General features: G+C 37.3%; 2 protein-coding genes across 2 annotated transcripts in view; both read right to left on the bottom strand.

Moving 5' to 3' along the window:
* Positions 1 to 322: 322 nt before the first annotated feature.
* tnfrsf9a (tumor necrosis factor receptor superfamily, member 9a) lies at positions 323 to 6,406 on the bottom strand. The gene is made up of 7 exons (XM_020929894.2): positions 6,166 to 6,406; positions 4,623 to 4,742; positions 4,410 to 4,547; positions 3,276 to 3,345; positions 3,067 to 3,170; positions 2,779 to 2,967; positions 323 to 1,547 (listed from the first exon to the last, which is right to left on the bottom strand). Exons 1-7 carry the CDS (start codon positions 6,290 to 6,292, stop codon positions 1,459 to 1,461), a joined length of 837 nt encoding a protein of 278 aa, XP_020785553.1. The 5' UTR covers positions 6,293 to 6,406; the 3' UTR covers positions 323 to 1,458.
* Positions 6,407 to 8,898: 2,492 nt separating this feature from the next.
* dvl1a (dishevelled segment polarity protein 1a) overlaps positions 8,899 to 19,997 on the bottom strand; it is a gene marked incomplete at its 5' end in the record, with an annotated part of 36,166 nt that continues 25,067 nt past the window's right edge. The window contains 11 exons of the mRNA XM_055165927.1: positions 8,899 to 10,465; positions 11,588 to 11,803; positions 12,192 to 12,359; positions 13,445 to 13,579; positions 13,975 to 14,052; positions 14,163 to 14,230; positions 14,354 to 14,430; positions 14,803 to 14,942; positions 16,045 to 16,114; positions 16,248 to 16,341; positions 17,200 to 17,338. Coding sequence (XP_055021902.1) covers positions 10,008 to 10,465; positions 11,588 to 11,803; positions 12,192 to 12,359; positions 13,445 to 13,579; positions 13,975 to 14,052; positions 14,163 to 14,230; positions 14,354 to 14,430; positions 14,803 to 14,942; positions 16,045 to 16,114; positions 16,248 to 16,341; positions 17,200 to 17,338 — 1,643 coding nt within the window. The remainder of the gene's footprint in view (positions 10,466 to 11,587; positions 11,804 to 12,191; positions 12,360 to 13,444; positions 13,580 to 13,974; positions 14,053 to 14,162; positions 14,231 to 14,353; positions 14,431 to 14,802; positions 14,943 to 16,044; positions 16,115 to 16,247; positions 16,342 to 17,199; positions 17,339 to 19,997) is intronic.

Here is a 19,997-nt window from a genome sequence, read left to right as displayed (position 1 = left end):
CTGATAAAATAGTGTGCTTCTCTAATTTATATATATTGTAAGTATATTGTTTACTACTTTCTACATTTTATATACACTCAGAAAACATCATATACATGAAGGTAGAGGTATAGAATTGGCTAAGAAATAGTTAAATAACGTTTTGCTTTTATAGTGCTACAAACTTTTGACTTTCTCTCGGTGATCTTTATGATAAAGTTTCCTGAAATGGGTTACACGTCATAGGTGTGCATGGTCAGGGTCAGGAAATGCCAAAAGTGCAAACCAGGTTTCAAAGCAAAGGGTGGTTATGACTACTTAAAAAACAGTAATCTAAAACAAGTTTGAGTTTATATTGTGTTTACTATGTTCCATATTTGTGCTTATTCATGGTTTTGATGTTTTCAACAAGGATCAACAATGATCCCAAGGGTTTGCCACACTGCCACTCACACATCACACATGGTCCCTATGTATAGAAACAGTATAAAAATAAAATTTATTGTTGTAATACAAATAGTATGAAGTAAAACAATATATTAGTACAAATACACAAAATATGTTACCATGACCACCTAATGGAGAACTACTATTATCATAACAATTGCTTATGCAAAAAATAATGAAAACATTAAAAGTATCTAACTGTAAAACATGGATGTAAAAAGTCCAGTGTGTAACCTTTGATTGAAATTTCTTAATTCACAGTAAATGTCAAAGTGAAGATCTTAAGTTACCTCGTTACAGGTGACTCAGTCTTGGTGACACATTTTGGTAAACCCAGTGTGGGCTGTCTGTGTCAGAGTTCCATTCACATAAAAACAAACACTGAGCCTTATAATGTCAATTGTGTTTTATAATGATTCCATTGAGACTTGTCCCTGATGCAAGGAATCAGTAAATGACTCATGAGGAATGCTGGGATAGCTGCTTAAGTTCAATCCTGTCCTAATACACACAGTGTAACAGTTTCTATAATAAGATGAGTAATCATTTACATGCACATAACAAATTACCATATAGGAATGTCCCTACTCTGGACTATGCTTTGCATAGGGTTACAAATTGTTGAAAATATATTTTGGTTGATGTTGCGTGGGCTTGAGTGAAACCTCTTAAGCTCTGTACTGTACTCCCACTTTCAGCATCACGTCTAAGCCATCTGAGGTCATACTGTCTATTTATTGTCAGTCACAGTATAATTAGTCACATAGTATCAGCAACCTCCCTTAGCTCCAGTTTGACAGAGAGAGTGGCATTCCCCTCCTCTTATCATCAGTATAAATGCTTCATTCAGCTCCCAGCCCACCTGACCTGACCTGGTTAGTCAACACTGAGATAAAGAAAGTGGAGGAGAGGTGTAGTTATTCACTATAAAACAAAAACAATCCTCTGAGCTACACTTACACAAAAATAATCTAATCTGATCAAGGAAGTTTTGTTTCTTATCCTTGTAACCCCCAAAACAGTAGATCTTTTTCAAGGAAGAAGTGACTCAGCACTGCTTCCCCGTTCCTGCTCGGCTTCGTGAAAACTGCATTCAATAGCAATTAAAGTCATTGGGTCATCTGTAAAACAAAAAAATTTCATAATTTATTACAGTAGGAATATCTATCCCATAGACTGTAGATACATTCACACATTCATTCCAGGTGTCAGTGTACATAAAATTAGCACTGTTTTTAACTTTCAATGACAAAATGCCTAAAGGTCAATACATTAGAGTGGCCCTTTTATTTACTGTAGTGTTGTGATGATACTAAAATTTCAAACTTGACTTTGATACCAATGCATAGACTCAATACTCAATCCCAATTCTAATACCAAGATGATCAGTTCTTTATTTAGATAATTATTTTATACAATAGGCAATAGAAATTTTCATCTCAATACTTTCTTTTATACAATGTAGTTTTATACCCGTTGGTCCGGGGCGTATATGTCTCTAGTACTGTATGTGCTCTTATACTTCTGATACAGCTCAAAATCATTCTAAAGTCATTCAGGACAGGTTAATTTCTGTCCTGTGAATGAGTCCTGAGAATTTTTTTATATCAATACAATCTAGTTTCAACACTAGTTTTGTTTGGTTTCAATTTCAGATCAGATTTCCAGTACAACCATATCTTATTTTTGACTGTGTTTAATCATTTATCAACTGGGCTAGAGAAACCAACACAAACCAGTGGGTTGTGCCAAGGAACTGCTTTCCAGACTTTGAGCCAAAATCTTTGTCAAGAGAATCCAGGAGGATTGGCCTACTGTGCATGACTTAATTTCATGCTATAAACTGGATCACCCAAAGAAAATAAACCCAGGGAGAGGCTGAATATTGGAGCTGTCTGTAAATGGCATTGATGGTTTGTTCTTATGTGATTCTGTAATTCAAAGGTTTACTAAAATAGAGCTTTAACTGACAGTTTTTTGTTTGTTTGTTGTTGTTTTTTTTTTGGTAGTTGTTGATTATTTTTTTGGATTACAGGATTTGTTTTTAAATTATTATAGGTTTGTGAATATGAGATTTTCCCTACATTTTACCATCTTTAAGCTAAAGTCCATGGGCTATTCTAAATTTTTTGCATCTAAAACTATTAATATACATAGTTCCAATTTATTTTTATTTTTTTTTATTTAATTACTGTTTTGTCTGAGTCATAGATCTCTCAGCTTGCCATTTTTGGAGTCCTTTTATAGTAGTGATCACAATTATTTTAGTACAAAATTGATAACTGATCAGATGCCCTAATTTGCATAAAATGTTGGCTGTACTGGATACCCTTAACACAAAACCATATGTACCTGTTGGGGTTCTGATTATAGTGGATTTTGTGACCGCTTTCTCTGGCTTCTCTGGTTGCGCTGGCTTCTTGTACTTGACTTGGGCTAATGCCATGATGATTACAACAATGAGAAAGCTAGGAACTGCCACACCAAAGATTGTGCATAGTATTATAGACAGATTTCCTGCGGATTCAGGTCTGTGAGAATCTGCAAAGTCATGAGAGAATTTATTTTTAATTTATGGCACTGTGTTTTGATTGTCTTTTATCTTTTCTTTCTTTTTTTTAAAAAAATCAAAATTCCAACCTTTTGGCGCTGGCACTTTGGCCACTGGCATGACTGAAATATTCTCACATTCATTGTCACTGGATGCATTTCCTTTTGTCACCATGATTTGGTTGGATGAACACCTAAGAAAAACATATGTATGCTTTAAAATTAAAAGCAGTTCAATTACAAACGAGGGGTAAAAGACTTTAATTACAATGTAAGAAAATGAGTTTAATGATACCAACCCTGTCCATGGTTTACACTTCTGATGAATCTGGTCATTGTAGGTTCCAGATGGACACGGCACACATGAACCTGCACAAACAGACACACAGTGGATTTAATACATATAAATAATAAAGGACTTGTTATGTTTTGGGGAGAGACAAGAGAATACGATGAGGTTCAATCAGAATCACTGCATTGTTGTGTTGTCATGATACTAGTATTTCAAACTTGATTTCAGTACCAAGGAAAAGGTTCAAGTCTCAGTTCAAATTTTGATACAGCATTAATAATAAAAAAAAAAACATTATTCACAACTCAAAATAACTTTACTGAATATTACCATGTGGTCTTATACGTGCTTTTTTAAACCTATGAAAACTCTGGAAATGACACACTTAGTCCAGTTTATATGACTGTCACGGTCAGTTAATATACTAGTGTTGATTAGAATCTAGCAGAGGTGGGACCAAGTCGTTGTTTTGCAAGTCTCAAGTAAGTCTCGAGTTTTTGACCTCAAGTCTGAGTCGAGTCCCAAGTCAAAGACAGGCAAGTCCAAGTCGAGTTTCAAGTTACTGGCCCATAAGTAGAAGTCAAGTCCAAGTCGTCTGCTTTGAGCTTCAAGTCCTTTCACGTCTTTAAACCAAAAAAGTGCCAAATATAGCTTAGATTTTTGCAATTTATATGATATATCAATTTATATGATTTATCGAAAAACATATTTTTAGGAGAAGCTTCAAGTCTTCTCAAGTCACAGACCTCACGTCAGAGTCAAGTCCCAATCACTGACCTTCAAGTCCAAGTCAAGTCCCAAGTCTTTGTCTATTTTATCAAGTCAAGTCTCAAGTCCTAAAAATATTGACTCAAGTCTGACTCAAGTCCAAGTCACAAATTGCAAGTCCCCACCTCTGGTATCTAGGTATCATATCAGTAAGTGTGACAGCTCTACTACATTTTAGTTATTGATAAAATAAATAAATACATCTTGTCCAAATTGTAAACACGTGTTATTTATGTATGAAGATAACAGTTGTCTGATCATTTGGTTTTAGGATTTGTTTCAGAAAAGTTCAAGCAGCATCTGAACCACCTGTCTAAAGTTCAGGGAATGGACCGGACCTTTAAACTGTTATAGTGATGTTATGTTGTCTTACGGTCATCAGTTGGTTGTTGTCCTTTTCCACACTCCTCTATACAGAAGGAGCACTGCTGATTTCCACATAAGAAGCCTTTTTTACAGCCACACACTGTGTCTTTGGACTTGGTGCATTCCGCCAGCGTCACCTGGGGGTCTGCAGAGGAGGTTTAATTCACAAACATCACAAAATCTCAATATTTCAGAGCATCAGCCGTCAAAGGTACTGTACCTATGCACTGGGTACAGCGGTCACACCTCTGCGCGCTGGTGGAGGTGGTGAATGTATTTGGTCTGCAGGGAGTGCACAGGGCTCTAGGGTCAGAGCCACACTGCGACACAATATGGTATCCTAGAAAAAAAATAATAAAAAATCACCTCATCATCATATCCCAACAAGAGATGCAGCAATTTTATCAAAGGTGAACTATGTAACTTTTCTGGTTGGAGGTCCCTCACCTGCTGTCTCCATGGAGATGTGATGGCTTTGTATGTGATGCCATGGTGTTACAATCATTCAGTTAGCAATGTTTTTTTATTGTTAGAAAGTAGTTGTGAGAGTGCTTGTTACCTACCCGCTTTTCTGCATGTTGATGATGTTGATTTAATGCTGAACTTTTAAACATTTCAGATAAAGCATTAATATCTCCATGGAGACAAGCAGGAGGCAGACCTTCTACCAGAAAGTTACAAAGTGCACATTTATAGAAGTCATTTAAAGATTTATAGATGCCAATTATAGATGTCTTAGTTTAGTAAGGTATTAGAAGCAGCATCTAAATGTATTCCAAGGTACATCAAATCATAAGGAAATCTAAAGAAAAGAGCCTTTCCTTGTATATACCTTGTCAATAAGCAGAAATCTAAAAAATACTTATAGCTATGGCATATGGTGTCCCTTCATACAATAAAGGACTTTTAATATATTCAGTTGGAGTGCCTCGGGTTTCTACCTTGCCCACTTTTACATTTTCCAGTAAGGGTAACTTTTTGTTTAAAGACTATTGTTTTAACCCTCGTAGAGCACCTGCACTGCTGTTTTTTACTCTTTTATGACCCAGTGAAGCTCTACCTCTTTTTCTTCATCTGACATACTTATAGCTATGTTTATTCTTACAATTCAGACCATATTTCCACAAAAATACGACATACCAACTGAAGTCTTTAATAATGCTATTCTGAAACAATGAAGCAAACCATAAACATGTATTATTGGTCTTAGCTAAAACCACTGAAACTGTTTGTATGGTTTCTATAGGAAAACACAAATGGAAGAGCGCCCTACATCTAACCACAGTTCTCAGGGTTTCTATTGATTGAATGTGAGCTGAATAAGGCAGATCTTGTCCCATCAGTTTGATTTTATTTACCGCCACGGCTTGATCAGCATCTTTTTTTTTTTTTCAGAAGCAGTAGTATGACAATTATATCTTATGATTTTTCAGATTTTTGTATTTTCAGAATTTCGAAATTACCATTTTATAATTATTTGGTTAGATTGTGTTTTAATGAACAGTGCTCAAATAATTCCCCTTGAGGATCAACAATATTTGTGTAAGTCAAATCAGCTCACAAAGTCATAAAACACAGTTGTTCTAAATTTCACTCACTCAAGATATCAAGAAAGTAAATAGTAACTGTTTATATAAAAGTTCTCTTAAATAATGTTATGTTAAGAGTATTTTAACAGGCAGCTTTTACAATGTCTTCAACCTCTTATCACAAAACATATTATTTCATTGATTTAGCATTCCTAACATGCATTCTTGTATTACCTGGATAGCATGCCAAACAGCAGACCCTGTCTCCACGCTTGTCCCAATGCCTGCACCCCTCAGCAAGACCACAGTTTGAGACACGCACAAGCAGGCACAGACCCATAAGCACCGGTATTACAAGCATTCTGCTTCTCTCGTTCTCTCTCTTCCAGAAAAGAAAAAAAAAAGTATTATCCTGTTAGAACATCTGTAACAAAGCTTGAGATCAGCACATGTGAATGGAAAATTGTGCTTAGAGAAATGTAAGACATTGGTTTTTGTGACTATGTAGTGGGCGGAAGTAACACGCCCACTAAATTGCTTGCGATATCAGATGACACAGAGACACAGAGGCAGCATAAATGAACTTTGCTCATCCCCCAATAGAAATTATTTGGTTCAACATTTGTGAATTTACCTTTTTGTAAATAACATCATTTTGTGAATTTTACCTTTTTGTGAATTTCATAGAAAAATACAATGTTATCAATAGAAAAAAATGCCTGACTGAAAAACCATGAGTAGGATTTCTTTCATCTTTTCACCATACAGTCATTTTCAATACATTTTAATACTTAAAGGTGCAATATGGAACTTTGTGGTCGAGGCTTTGTCACCTGCTTGTTTCTATAGATATGTCATTGCTTTACCTGAAATGTTCCACAGTGTGACAGTATAACAGCTCTACACTAAATGTATGCAATTGCAGGTGGTTTTATAGCTCAAAAATACACAGAAAACATGCACTAAGATGCCTCTCCCAGATCTGACCTGTAACTTTGGTCTCCATGGAGATAGAAAGGTTTTATGCCATTCTGTGAAACATTCCAAACAACATAATAACATCTTCATAAAGAAAAGCATTTGAGGGACCCTCTATCAGAAAAAGTACACAAGGTACGTTTAATATTGAATATGAAAATTGAATTGTATGGTTTTATAAACAATCTTAAAGGGTTTCCTGCTTTCTCAAGATGTTTCTGATATAATGAGAGTGATTTAACAATGTCCTTGAGTTCAAGCTTGTCTGAACCTGTCTTAAGCTGATAATGTGTGGCTTTATCTTAGTTCAGTTTTTCACCACTAAAACATAATAAAGTCTGGTCATGAGAAAGCAGGAGCTCTCATAGTACAAACAGTTCTAACAGTGAACAAAGTCAAATTAAGCCAAAAAAAAAAACAAATAAATAAAAATAATAATAATAAATATATATATATATATATATATATATATATATATATATATATATATATATATATATATATAAAATAGTTCATTAAATGAAAATGAAAATGATTACTTCTGGCAGCAACTCAGTTAATAAACCCATGGATACATCTGAGTCACCTATCATGTGAAACTTAAAAAAAGAAATTAGTTGCCAAAATGAAACTGGAACCCCATTAAATGAAACTGGAACCCCATTATTAACTCATGTATTCTGAAAATGTCTTCTTACAGTAATAACTGGGGAATTCGGTGTAGTGTTCATAGACACAGTCATCTGTGTGAACAATTGAATTTTTCTTTCATTTTAAACATCATTAAATGTCGGAATTATTACAGCTGACACCTTTTACACTGAGCAAATGTGTCAGGTCAAACCTTTGCACAGTATTTCATACTCCGCTTGTATACATATGTTGTATATTTATTACTATTCTATTAGCTCTTTGCAATCAAGATGTTTGAGCCACGGTGTCCAAGTAATTTACCTATTGAGTGGGTCAGAGTTTTGAATTATAACTTAAAGCTGCACTATGTAACTTTTCTGTGAACTGTCAGCCACTTGCTTGTCTCCTTGGGGATGTTATTGCTTAGAATGTTCCACATGGTATGTATTTCACTTATCAATCTCTACAGAGACATACAAATACCGGATTGATCTATAGGCAATGTTTCAACATATTTCTGAGCAATAAAACAAGTTTAATTGCGCAAATATAGAAGTTTAAGACCATACTGCAGTAATTTCCTGTCAGATCAATGATCTCAAGTGTGAGGTTACACAGTGTATTTGTAATTCAAATATACTACACTATGAACTTTGTAATATAACAGATTTGCCTTTGACATTCTGTTATGGACCGTGTATGATGTCAATCAACCTACGCACACGTAAGAAACACCTCCCACTAGTGGCCTTATCCTCCCCCAGCTCTGATGTGCTGCAGGCACCCCGATTACATACTACGTACTAAGTGGAAATCTGCCTATGTATACACTCTTTGTGCTGGTAAATGCATGTAGGTAGACCACAGTCAAAATGCAACCATGTTAATTATGGCAGTGTCTTAAGAATGTGCATGAAGGTGGAACACCCAATAAGAGCTCTCCAGGGCTTCCTTGCGTAGGTGGAGGGGTGGGCAGGTCTATTACACTGCGCTGACATCATTTCCTTCCTGATAGTTGCTGCAGTTTATCGAGGGCCGTGGGATGGTGGTGTGGGGTCAAGTGTTAACCCAGGGGTCTTACAAGACACTTTAGTGACAATGCATTGGTCTAGACGACAACCCACGGGGAAAGTACAGCCTCGGAAGTTCCACAGGAGGTGAGTGTAAGTCACTGTGCGTACTTGTGTGGTTACTGCAGTTTAAATATGCACCCCAACGAGTCTTCAAACATAACAAGAGCTTGATGTAAAAAAAAACAACACTTGTGTAGTCCTTAATTTGTCAGATGTAGCTTACATGACTGTCCGCTCTTCAGGTTAGGAACAAATAAAATTCACATTCTTAGACCAGTGCCAATTGTATTTGAACATATATATTTTATTTTTTATATATAATAAATTTCTATGTACAATTTCTTTTCTTTTGTTAAGAAACAAAACAGGTTTGATTGCAAACAGTGTTTGTACTAAAGAAAGGGGACAGACAAATGGGAAAGTTTTTTCAGCATTATTATATTGACATTTTATAGGTGGGATTTGCCAGTGTTTGGCAAAGGAGTTTTTGATGTCAGACTAGGAATTTCCTTTAGTTTACAATGAAAAATGAAAATCCCTAGCCAGTGCCTTCATTATAATAGATAAATGCCCCACACCCTGAGGCATTAGGCTTAAGTGGCACTTTTCACGCCTCACAGAGTGCAGTGTGTTCTGCCCAGCTACTGTTAAACTAGTGTTAACTGTTTGCAATCTGTACAAAGGTATTTCCACCTGTGTGGACAATGGAGCAATGTTACATTCAACACATCACAGGAGGACAGAGAGGACACTGCACCTCAATCATGATTGTCTGTGTCTGTCAGACAAAGTTTGACACATTAATGAAACATGTTACATAAATAATATTACAAAATCATCCAGTGTATGGATCCTTCCAATATTGGCAACAGGAACAACTTCCTCAAATAATACTTTCAGCAAAATCAATTGTTTCTTGTCATTAAAGCAGTAGAGACAGTCATGCAATAAGCAGCCAACAGCAGCTATGGCCCTGAAGCCTGTGTCAGGGCCCACAGATCCACAGACTGTGGACTTGGTATGAGCCGTTGGCACATTGAACTCACCTCAAAGTAAAAACACAGTTTGTCTTTAGCACAACATGCTAAACCCATCAGTCAAACAGGGCCAGCTCTGAGCCGTAGGAGAGCTTGTGTTACAGTAAGTGCCGCTGATTTGGAGCTTAAAGGACTGAATAGAAACATGAGCTGAATACACTCCACTAAAACACTGCATCTGTAAAGGACCACACGGGACACCACTCAGCTCCACAACTGTACACAGGACTTAGGCCGGCTCAGACCAGGAGTGAGGAGGGCTGGTCTGGCGGCCCATAATCCTTTGCTTTGAGAGAGATGCAGTCTGTTGCTTTGTGCTCTGTGTTTAAAGGCACCTTCCTGTCACATGATCCAGTCACATGATGTCCACAAAGAACTCACATGGGTTTCCCATGGCATGCTGAAAGGACTGTCGGCTGGCGGTGAGTTCAGGGGGAACAGAGGCGAGCTCTCGGCCCGGAGGGGCACCAGGGGGGGTGCCACTACCCGCGGTGGGTTTGGGAGCGAGGCGTGCCAGGCAGTATGGAGGGGGTAAGCCCGGGGGGCCATAAGAGGAGGCGTGACTCCTGTCACTGTGAGCACAGGAGCCCGGCCCGGGCTTGGTGAAGGGGCCGTGGCTGTGTGTGAAGGACGGATGGCTGCGATGTGATTGGCTGTTGGAGCGAACATGGCTGTGCTGGCTCAGCTGACTGGCAGAGCGGTCGGGACGCCCCCCTCTGTGGGCCGCAGGGGTCTCAGATTCACTGCACTTCTCCTGAGGAGAGGAGCGTCGGCCTTTGCCTGCACTCGGGTTGGAACCACTGCTACGGCTTCCTGTAGCAAAGACACAGTGGAAATGTCAGAAATACTTGCCCTTTTTGTCATTAAAATGGAACGTGACAATTATGTAAAGATAATAAAACATTATAGCAATTATTTCATTGGTAACCCCTACATAAAATCTATAAACCTGACTTTGGCTTTGGCATTAGAATATATCATAATATAATGAAAAATGTACAGACTTTTATATGTCAAAAAACATGTTCTAAGTATTCACAGAGAAGGCAGAGTACATATCAAAATGGTAAAATAGGCCATTTATAGCTTTCCCTAGAGTGGTGCATGTCCACCCCCTGTCTGTGAAAGATGGTACTGCAGTGATCTGCACAGTCAGGTGCAAGCCCAGAGGTGGACTATGGCAACATGTGTATAATAGACTTGAACCAAGAAAGACAAATGAGACAAATGAATTGGACCAATGGAGGAAAATAAAAAAGAATGACAGGAAAACACAGAGAGGGACAGAGAGTGAGTCGGATTAATGCAGGACAGAGAGAAGCAGAGGGGGTTAGCAGCTTACCGGATCCCCCAGTGTCCTGGGTCTACCTCCTCCTTCAGTCTACCGTTGCCCAGCATAAACAGAGGAACAACAGAATTACACACACCTCCTAGCCCTACAGATCAGCCTAAATGTGACACATGCTGATTTTGAACACACGCAGACCAGTGCAAAATTATAAATACATTCAAATGATATCCAATATGTAGTAGGAAAGTGAAAAGATAAACAATGACTAAAAACAGGCGGAAACACAGGACAATGGAGGAGACAGATGGAGACATGTAACTTACCACCATCTGTTTTTCTGGTCCTGACACATTATAATCAGCACCACATAAGTTTTCCCTCATTCTATCATTTAACTCTCATTTAAAATCATGCAGAAGCAACAGAAAACCTCAAAGCAACAGTGGAAAAATGATGAAATGCTATAGTTTAGAACTGGATTTCAGCAATGCCAGAAATGCCAAAGTAAGACTACTATTATATGAAAATGCAACCAGGTTTTGATTAGAGCTCAGATAGAATGAGTCAGGCTTAAAGCTGACTTCAGAGGGACAGAGAAGATGTCATGCTACACATTGTCACAATCAAAAGTGAAAAGCTCTTACCCTCACTGTGTTGACTGCCTGCACTGCCGCTGTGGAAGCTATGGCAAGGGTCTGAGTATCCAGGAGGGAAGCTAGGGGGCGCCGAAGGGAAGGGGGGGTAAGGGAAGGGTTGTCCGCCCAGGGGCCAGGGGTTAGCGGTGGGAGGGAGGGGTGCTAAGGTGTCCTGCTCCGAGCCTCCTCCGCTGGATCCCTCGTTCAGATTGAGGGACGCCATGTCTGCAGATAAACAAACCACACAATCAGAAATAGTACTGAACAAATATGGTAAAACCATTTAAAATCTTGTGTGCTACATGTTTATGTGACAGGTCAGTTATAATTGTCAAAAATTTATTTATAATTATAAGAATTAATTCAGATGCTCGTTGTTGCCAAATATCTCAAATAATATTGTACATTAGGGAAAAAAGTAAAACACAGGCAAAAACATGCATGGCCCAAGGATAGAGTTAGTCAGAATTAAAGGTGTACCATGTGATCTCTAATTAAAATTGTCATGTGAAGATAATATATTTGTCATATTAACATTATAAGACCTTAGATAGACACAGTTTGCTTGTTAATTTGCTGTACTAAAAAGGGGATAAGTATAAGAAAGACTTACTTTGGCAGAGGTCACCAAAAGTGTAGTAGCACTGCTCTGAAAAGGTGATCTTGTTGACTGTGTGCCTCAGGTAGCCGTGTTTGAGCAGACTGCTGGCATATTTCCTCGCATCACGACGATCCTTGAATCCATCGACTCTGGAGTAAAGCCAGTCCACTACATCCGCACCTGACAGCAAAATGGTCACAAATTACATGGTGACAAACACTACACATACACTGTACAAGCTATGTATTTTTGTTGGTTTGAAAGGTAAGGTTACAATGTAACTAATACATCTGCTGAATATATTTTATTTAAATTGCCATCACAAGTTTTCATGTTGTTAATAAAATATTGTGTGTTAGGTGTTTTCAATAACAGTAATATCACAACAATAGTCATGATAATTCATTTGTTAGTAAGGAAGTGTGTTAAAATACAAAATAAAAAACATACTTTGCACACTCTTTCCTGTAATATGCAATTAGTTAACTTCATTAATATTTAAATTTTCTGTAAAAATCTAAAAATAACCAACATCAAAAAGCATGTGTCTGACATCTTTATTGATACTTTGCATCTGAAAGCACTGCTCTGTTAAAAGCTCTGTTATTCAAGTTAGACTTAATCTGAACTTTATTTTAACAAATCTGAGAAAAAAGAACTGACTTTGTTGGAACTACAAACGATGAGATGATTTGTGCTCTTTAACAAGTTTCTCACATAAAATTAGTCACTTTCACCAGTTTGTTGACAATCAAACACTTAAACAGGACCGTGAACGCTTGTATTGATCACATGCTCCTGAAAATGTGTTGTTTGAATCCATTTTGAGATCTTAAAACTTTTTGTCTGTGTTTGCTAATGTGTGCATTACTACTTAACATTCTGCCAAAAAAGAAACATGTAGAAGCCTGATATCACTTCAAAGTACCAACTTACTTATTTCAAAATTACCGGTACCATTAAAATAAACCTATAACATGGTTTACATAATGATATCCTGAACATGCATTTTTGTGGGTTATTAATGAATAACTCTTTTTCGTAACTAGAGTTTATTTATCATCTATCTTTATTTAAATATATAAGGTAGACATATTATAGCTACCTCATGCATATAGCAGTAATTACAACTAAATATTTCTCATAAGTGTCTAGTTATGTATCATGGTTCCATTCTGTGGTTAAGAGTGGCCTGCTTACAGTTAAATTGAGTAACTTATAGCAAAAGTGCGACCGATATAGACCCACAACGCAGCACTTCTCACCGATTACAGCATTGGAGATGGTGATCTTCAACCACATCCTGTCGCGGATTTCCAGACCAGAGTCGGGCAACTGCATCACCTTGACAATTGTTGCCATGTCTGTTTTACTTACAGACAGAGGCAGGTCATCGAATTCTGGAAATGAAAGCAAAAATTTACATTAAAAAAGAAGAGTGCAGTATAGAAAAAAAACATTTCAGTCATATTCACAGCAAAACGAAACCATTTTCAGCTTGGATTTAAATATTGCCAAAGTAGACGCCTGTCTCATATCTTCAGCAAGTGTGTTCTAGATTTTAGCTCTAGAAAAACGGAAACTGAAATGAAAAACTACACAGCTTATCAAGACATATGTTATTATTACAATTAATTATGTTGATAGTTATGAATAGGATTATGACTACAATTAAGTTATTGGGGTTTTTTTACATCTAAAAAATCATAACTTTCAAGCTCAATAATGTGAAAATAAAAATGGCCAAAAATGCTAGAAAATACTAAACTAATCAAATATTTATAGTTGGCAGTACCGTAGTGTGGGAATGGTCCTGTCAAAGCTGTCGTATGGGAAATCCAGGCTGCAGGGTCGATGGGCCTCACAGGCTCGGCTAAAGATGAGAACAAAGGCATAATTGAATTTGTTTTACAATAATTACAATAATAACTTCATTAAATTTAATTCAGAGCATCAGGTTCATAGGGAACAGTTAATTCTCACCACGTGGTATTGTAAAGTAACTCCTTGGAGATGGGTCCCAACATTTGGCAACAGTAAGACTAATAGGACTGAAAAAAGAAAAGAAGACGCAAATGTTTAGAAAGTCACACACTATATTTATATATATATATATATATATATTTCATAATGAAGGCAAGAAAAAGGGTTGATCATATTGAAATACATCTTACCCAGTTTTAGAAACGATTTCTCTTAGGATTCTAACAGCATCATCGTTGCTCATGTTCTCAAAATTCACATCATTCACCTTGACAGACAAAAAATATTAAATTTTATTATTTTTATTATTTTGTCAGTGAATGCATTTTTGAAGCACATACACTGAAACAACAGAAAATGAGCCTCTTAAGGAATAACTGAATTTGACAGTAAAGATCAAATTAATCTGTACAGTGCAAAAACAGAGGAAGTGATGAACGTTAGCGGTGGGAAATAACAACCCACCACAAACCTCAGAATGCATGACTAAGAATGTGATTTAGAAGCAACATCTGCTTTAAACTTACCCAGAAAATTACTTAAATCACCCTTTGTATGAAAATACTGAAAATACTAAAATTTGACCTTTTGACATACTTGCTTACTTGTCAGAGCTTTACAGTCATTTGCATCAGATTACCTGCAGGAGCATGTCTCCAGGCTCTATCCTGCCGTCCGCTGCCACAGCACCTCCCTTCATGATGGAGCCGATGTAGATCCCTCCATCTCCTCTGTCGTTACTCTGACCCACAATACTGATGCCCAGGAAATTGTACTTCTCTGTCAACACAGGAATGAAAGCAGTGAGCTCAGTGGGCTTGACATTTACTGGTAGCTTCTGAGTTTTTGTTAAAAACATATATTTTTTTGTATATCAGCACTTACTTAAAAGCCACATATCAATAGAAACTGAAAAAGCTGGATCTATGCAGCTTCACTATATTCTGGATTCAAAAAAGGAGAGAATGGCTGTGAATTTATTAGTGATCACACCAATGTTTGGACTACTTGTGAGTCTTCATGGTAGACATTAGCCATTGATCCGAAGGTTGGCGGTTCGAATCCTGATCTCGATATAAACAAAAAACATTGTTGGTTGAGAGGTCAGATCCACTGACCCACAGGTTGGCGATGGGATTCGAGCTCTCACATATAAATGCTGTCATTGTGTCCTTGGACAAGACACTTAAGCCACTTTGCCTCTAGTGTCGGCATACACTGGTGTATGAGTGTGTGTGAATGGGTGAGTGGTTGCTTGATATAAAGCGCTTTGAGTGCCCTGAAGGTGAAAAAGCGCTGTGTAAAAATGTGAGGGGCCAGTGTACAGTCACAGGTGTGATGCCTTTTATACAGGTCACGAGACAACCACGTGAATGATAAAGAACAAAAACAGACATCTATAAACTGTACACATTTACACTCATAATCATAAAATCATAAAACGAAACAACAAGCCACTCTAGACAAAAACAGATCCAACCCATTGCTCTGGATAGGTTGAAATGTAGTTAAAAATACATATTCCCCTTAGATTTTGGTTTCTCTTTGACAACTGAAATTTAGAGGGTTTTTTTGTCATTCGATTGTTTCTGATACATATAAGATACAGATATAAGGCTGTAAAAATACATTTAACAGAAAATGTAATACTGTAATACTATTGTAGTGAAAGGAGGTATAGTTTAGACATATAGTAGTTCCTACTATGTCCATGTTCTTTTACATGATGCTTCCCTTAGGTATCAAAGCTCTCTGTGGGAAATTAATGGACTTACATACCCCCACTCAGTCTGGCTCCTGATTGGCCAAGTGTTATTTCAGCCCATTCATTATTATAAGTGTAAGGAGGAGGTGGTATAAATAATTTAATTATATTACTTACCCATATTAAGAGTGACAGTGATAATGTTGAGGCTCATAGTGGAGTCGGTGATACTGCTAAACGATGAGGACTGTAAAACACAAAGGGAGCAGAGTAAGTGAATATAAGCAGAACGGACATTACATCCATATCCATCAGAGCACTCATTTGTTTGTGTCGCTACGGTTACAGGCAGTGGCTCTGATGTGCTGTGCTCAACTCACCCGGTCGATCTTGGCCACTTTATGCCTTCGCCTTCGACGTTTGTGGCGACGCATCAACTGTGACGACGAGCTTTGTTCTGTAGAGCTACTGAGCCTGGAAAACAAAATAAATGGGACTGTTATAGAGCTCCACAATATGTAAGACGTATGGGAGGCAAATCAAATTTATGTAACGTTAGTTCTTGGGTCTAGTCAATGATAGAAATGACCAGGTTTAACATTTGTACATTTATCTTCTGGAGAGGTTCTTGCCTTCATCTGGGAGTATAACATCATCATACTCTAAAATTTGAAAATCACCAATGTCTAGATGTATATACTTAAAGATTTAAATAATATGCATGGGGAAAATGTTGTTGATTCATTTCAGTATATCATGGAAATTAGGGGGCAAGAATGAATATTTTCTGGGAACTTTTCATTTATGATAATCAGAAGATATTTTTGCAATGTAACAGAAAGATTTTTTAATTATAAATAATATACTTGATGTTCAAACTTTGCAAATCTTCAAAATAGCATTTATGCAATTTTTCATGAATTGGCCATTGGTAAATAAAGCAATCATACTGCATTCTGAGGAAAAAGTCCCATTATTATGAAATTAAAGCATTTATGTCTTAACTAATTAACTAATAAAGGGACATTGTAACCATGGTTTAAGAGCAAATTATATGGAGGGTATAAACTGTGTTGAAATTCTTATATTTTTTTAGATTTTTGACTTTAGTATATGCATTTAGGCTAACACTTGACTTAGGCTTACAGTCATACATGGCTAAATTTCCATATGCACAATACTGTATGCATTAAAGACTTTTTAGTGCTAAAGTGGTTCAGTTTCACCCTTTATAATATTGAAGAAAAGACTGAGTCTGGAGGCAGTGTTAAGAAAATCTTGAAACAATGGCCCTTTTATCAGTGCTGTTATCCATACAGTCAGATCCTTTACCTGCTTGCATCCTCGTCTTCCTCACTGTCCACAAAGGAGCTGGACTCAAGCTCACTGCTCATTACTGATGTACTGTCATAGCCCATAGCTGAATCTCTGGCTGTGCGCTCCGATTTCGAGTGACCGTTGATCCGCGGGACTGAGAAAAACAAAGCAGAGCCAATGAGTCACGCAGGAGGTCAGGGCACGTTAGATGCTTTAGACGAGATCGAAAAAAAGGAAGCAACCAAGACAAAAGGAAGCACTGCTAATTTGAAACACAACAACAGACAGGAAGGCATCATAACGAGGAAAAATGGACAAGCAGATGTCTCTTACAAACAACACAGATGAAACAGGTCTAGAGTATTATAGTTGGGTTTCAGCCAGTATCACAATACCCATGGACTTTATGGGGGGCTGGTACAATTATTATGTTTATAATATACTTCAATGGCCCTAGTCACTAATTCACTGTAAATGATTAGGTTCAACACTGTTTCCTTTAAATATGCCATATGTAACTTTTCTGGTTGTTTCCATGGAGATATTGTTTTCTCTGGAATGTTCTACATTTATTACCTCCACAGAGACAAGCAGGTGACAGCACCAGGCAAAGTAACAGGTCAGATTTGTAGAGAGGCAATACAGTAGAAATGCCTTTTTTTGTAGTTCAATTTTGTAATAAAAAACACACATAGAAAATAAATCCTAGATAGATATTTTTAATGCCCTGCTGTGGAATATTTGAGGCAAAGCAATAAAATCTTCATGGAGACAAGAGGGTGTCCTGTCCAGACTAGAAACGTCACAGAGTGCATTTTTAATATATTGCTTATGCAAATGCTATGTGAGCTCATGGTCAAAATATTGAAGAGTAACATTATCACTCTGTACAATCTAAAGTCTTCAATAAATATAACTGCATGCTCCAACCTTTTACCTAGATCCTGCATTCTTCACAATACATACACTTGAACTTTGGAGGAGCACCCTCGGGAAAACAGCGGATTGGCTGAAATGGTCTTTTAAGCAGAGAAGGTGTGGCCGGCAGCACCAGTGCCGGGAGCGAGCAAAACATTCCAACAATGTAGTCATTCCCATTTTAGCTCCGCCTACAAAGGTGCTCCTCTGTTTACGTGTGGAGAAAGTTAGTGTGGATACAACAACAGGTCCTTTTCAGAGGTCACTACGGCACATTGCTTTTCTCACAAAAGAAAAAACACAAAACAGTAGTGAGTGTTTCTGCGCAGCTGCATCTGGGCCATGGAATCTAACCACCAAAAGCCCCATATGCTCCTCTAGCACCATCAGCTGCTCAAGCGCTTCACAGCTCATCTACAACACAGACACCAGAAAGAAGATATCAGCGTCAAAACAAATAAACAAACACAGGAAGAGCTAGCCAAAAATGTCTATTTCAACAAGAGCTTTAGGAGAATACCTAAAAGTAATTTTCAGTTAATTGCTATTTCATATTTCAATATAAAAAAAAAAAAAAAAAAATATATATATATATATATATATATATATATATATATATATATATATATATATATATATATATATATATATATATATATATATATATATATATATATATATATATATATATAGTATTCACTGCTATAAGCAAGGAATTACATGCTTTAACCTTTGTGAAAAATGTTATAATCTATACTACAGGCTTAGCAGGTTTTGATTTTGACAAATGTCCAAAAATTCTTTCATCTTTTCAAATTGCTATCTACAACCAATAAAATTATGATTTCAGTCCTTCCTATCCTAACCTTCATTTCTACCTTTACTTTCATGGATACCACAAATCATTCTAGCGAGGGTCTATACTAGAAAGGGTCTACATTAGCAGTAGTGTGAAATTAAAAACAAAATAACAAATTAATAACAAATTTCTCACCAGTGCAGAAACTATTATCCACTCACACAATCTGAAGTGAACTATCCTCTGCCTGCCTCAATATGGCTACGACTACATACAGACTGCTAATCTGCTCTGGACCAATCAGCAAATGGCATTCTTTAGAACGGATCATATGAAATTGTGTGTCATTCTCTGTCTCACCACTGCCCGGGGTAAAGGAGGTATCAAGTGCTTAACGAACTTAAGCAAAATCTCTTTGCAGCATGAATTGGGGGGGGGGGGGGGGGGGGGGGGGGGGGGGGAATGGGTTCCCACAAACCACATCAAAACCAAGACTAAACTTGGACAAAATCTAGAACTAAACCAGGACAAAACTAGGACTAGACCAGGATAACCTGAAAAGATCCAAACCAAGATAAAACCAGGACCAAACTAGGACCAAACCAAGACGAGAGTGAAGGGGTTTTAAAACAGATTGTATTACTCCTTGCAACCCTATGGCCACTTTAGTGCCTGACTTCTAAAACTGCCATTCTAAATCTTTTCAGTCCAGAATGCTGTAGTACAAGAAGATAAGGTTGCCATCACATTAGCAGTTAGCGGTGAGACAGACAGCATTCACCCTGAACACCTGAAGGGGCTGGATTGAGTGACAGGGAATTTCCTGCTGCAGCTGCTGTAGGCCAAGTCTGAGCACAGGGGAGGAGTAAGAGGCCCTATGAATCCAGTAGGCAGTAGGCTATAAGGATACTGTACAATGTTATGTAAGTATTATTATAAGATTCATTATCTGAAAAATTCTTCATCAGTGTAAATTCTCATAATAGATTAAAGCTGGTGATTTTCTGGTCTGTCACCTGCTTATTGTTGTTACTGCAGGAATGTTCTATAGTATGGTATAGCATTAAACTTATTGAAATGGAAGCAAGTTATATTT

Source organism: Boleophthalmus pectinirostris, unplaced genomic scaffold (genome assembly GCF_026225935.1).
Source record: "Boleophthalmus pectinirostris isolate CB_2022bp ecotype Guang Dong unplaced genomic scaffold, ASM2622593v1 HiC_scaffold_8, whole genome shotgun sequence".
Classification (NCBI taxonomy): Eukaryota; Metazoa; Chordata; class Actinopteri; order Gobiiformes; family Gobiidae; genus Boleophthalmus; species Boleophthalmus pectinirostris.
Note: the sequence above shows the minus strand (reverse complement) of the source record. Positions and strands in the feature narration are given on the sequence as shown.

What these genes read in the sequence shown, in the direction of transcription:
- tnfrsf9a (XM_020929894.2), bottom strand. Translation starts at nt 6,292, where the DNA reads ATGCTTGTAATACCGGTGCTTATGGGTCTGTGCCTGCTTGTGCGTGTC. An exon ending in CTGTTTGGCATGCTATCCAG is followed by an intron (nt 4,743 to 6,165) that starts GTAATACAAGAA and finishes TTTTTTTTCTAG; the next exon opens with GATACCATATTGTGTCGCAG. An exon ending in TATAATCAGAACCCCAACAG is followed by an intron (nt 1,548 to 2,778) that starts GTACATATGGTT and finishes TTTGTTTTACAG; the next exon opens with ATGACCCAATGACTTTAATT.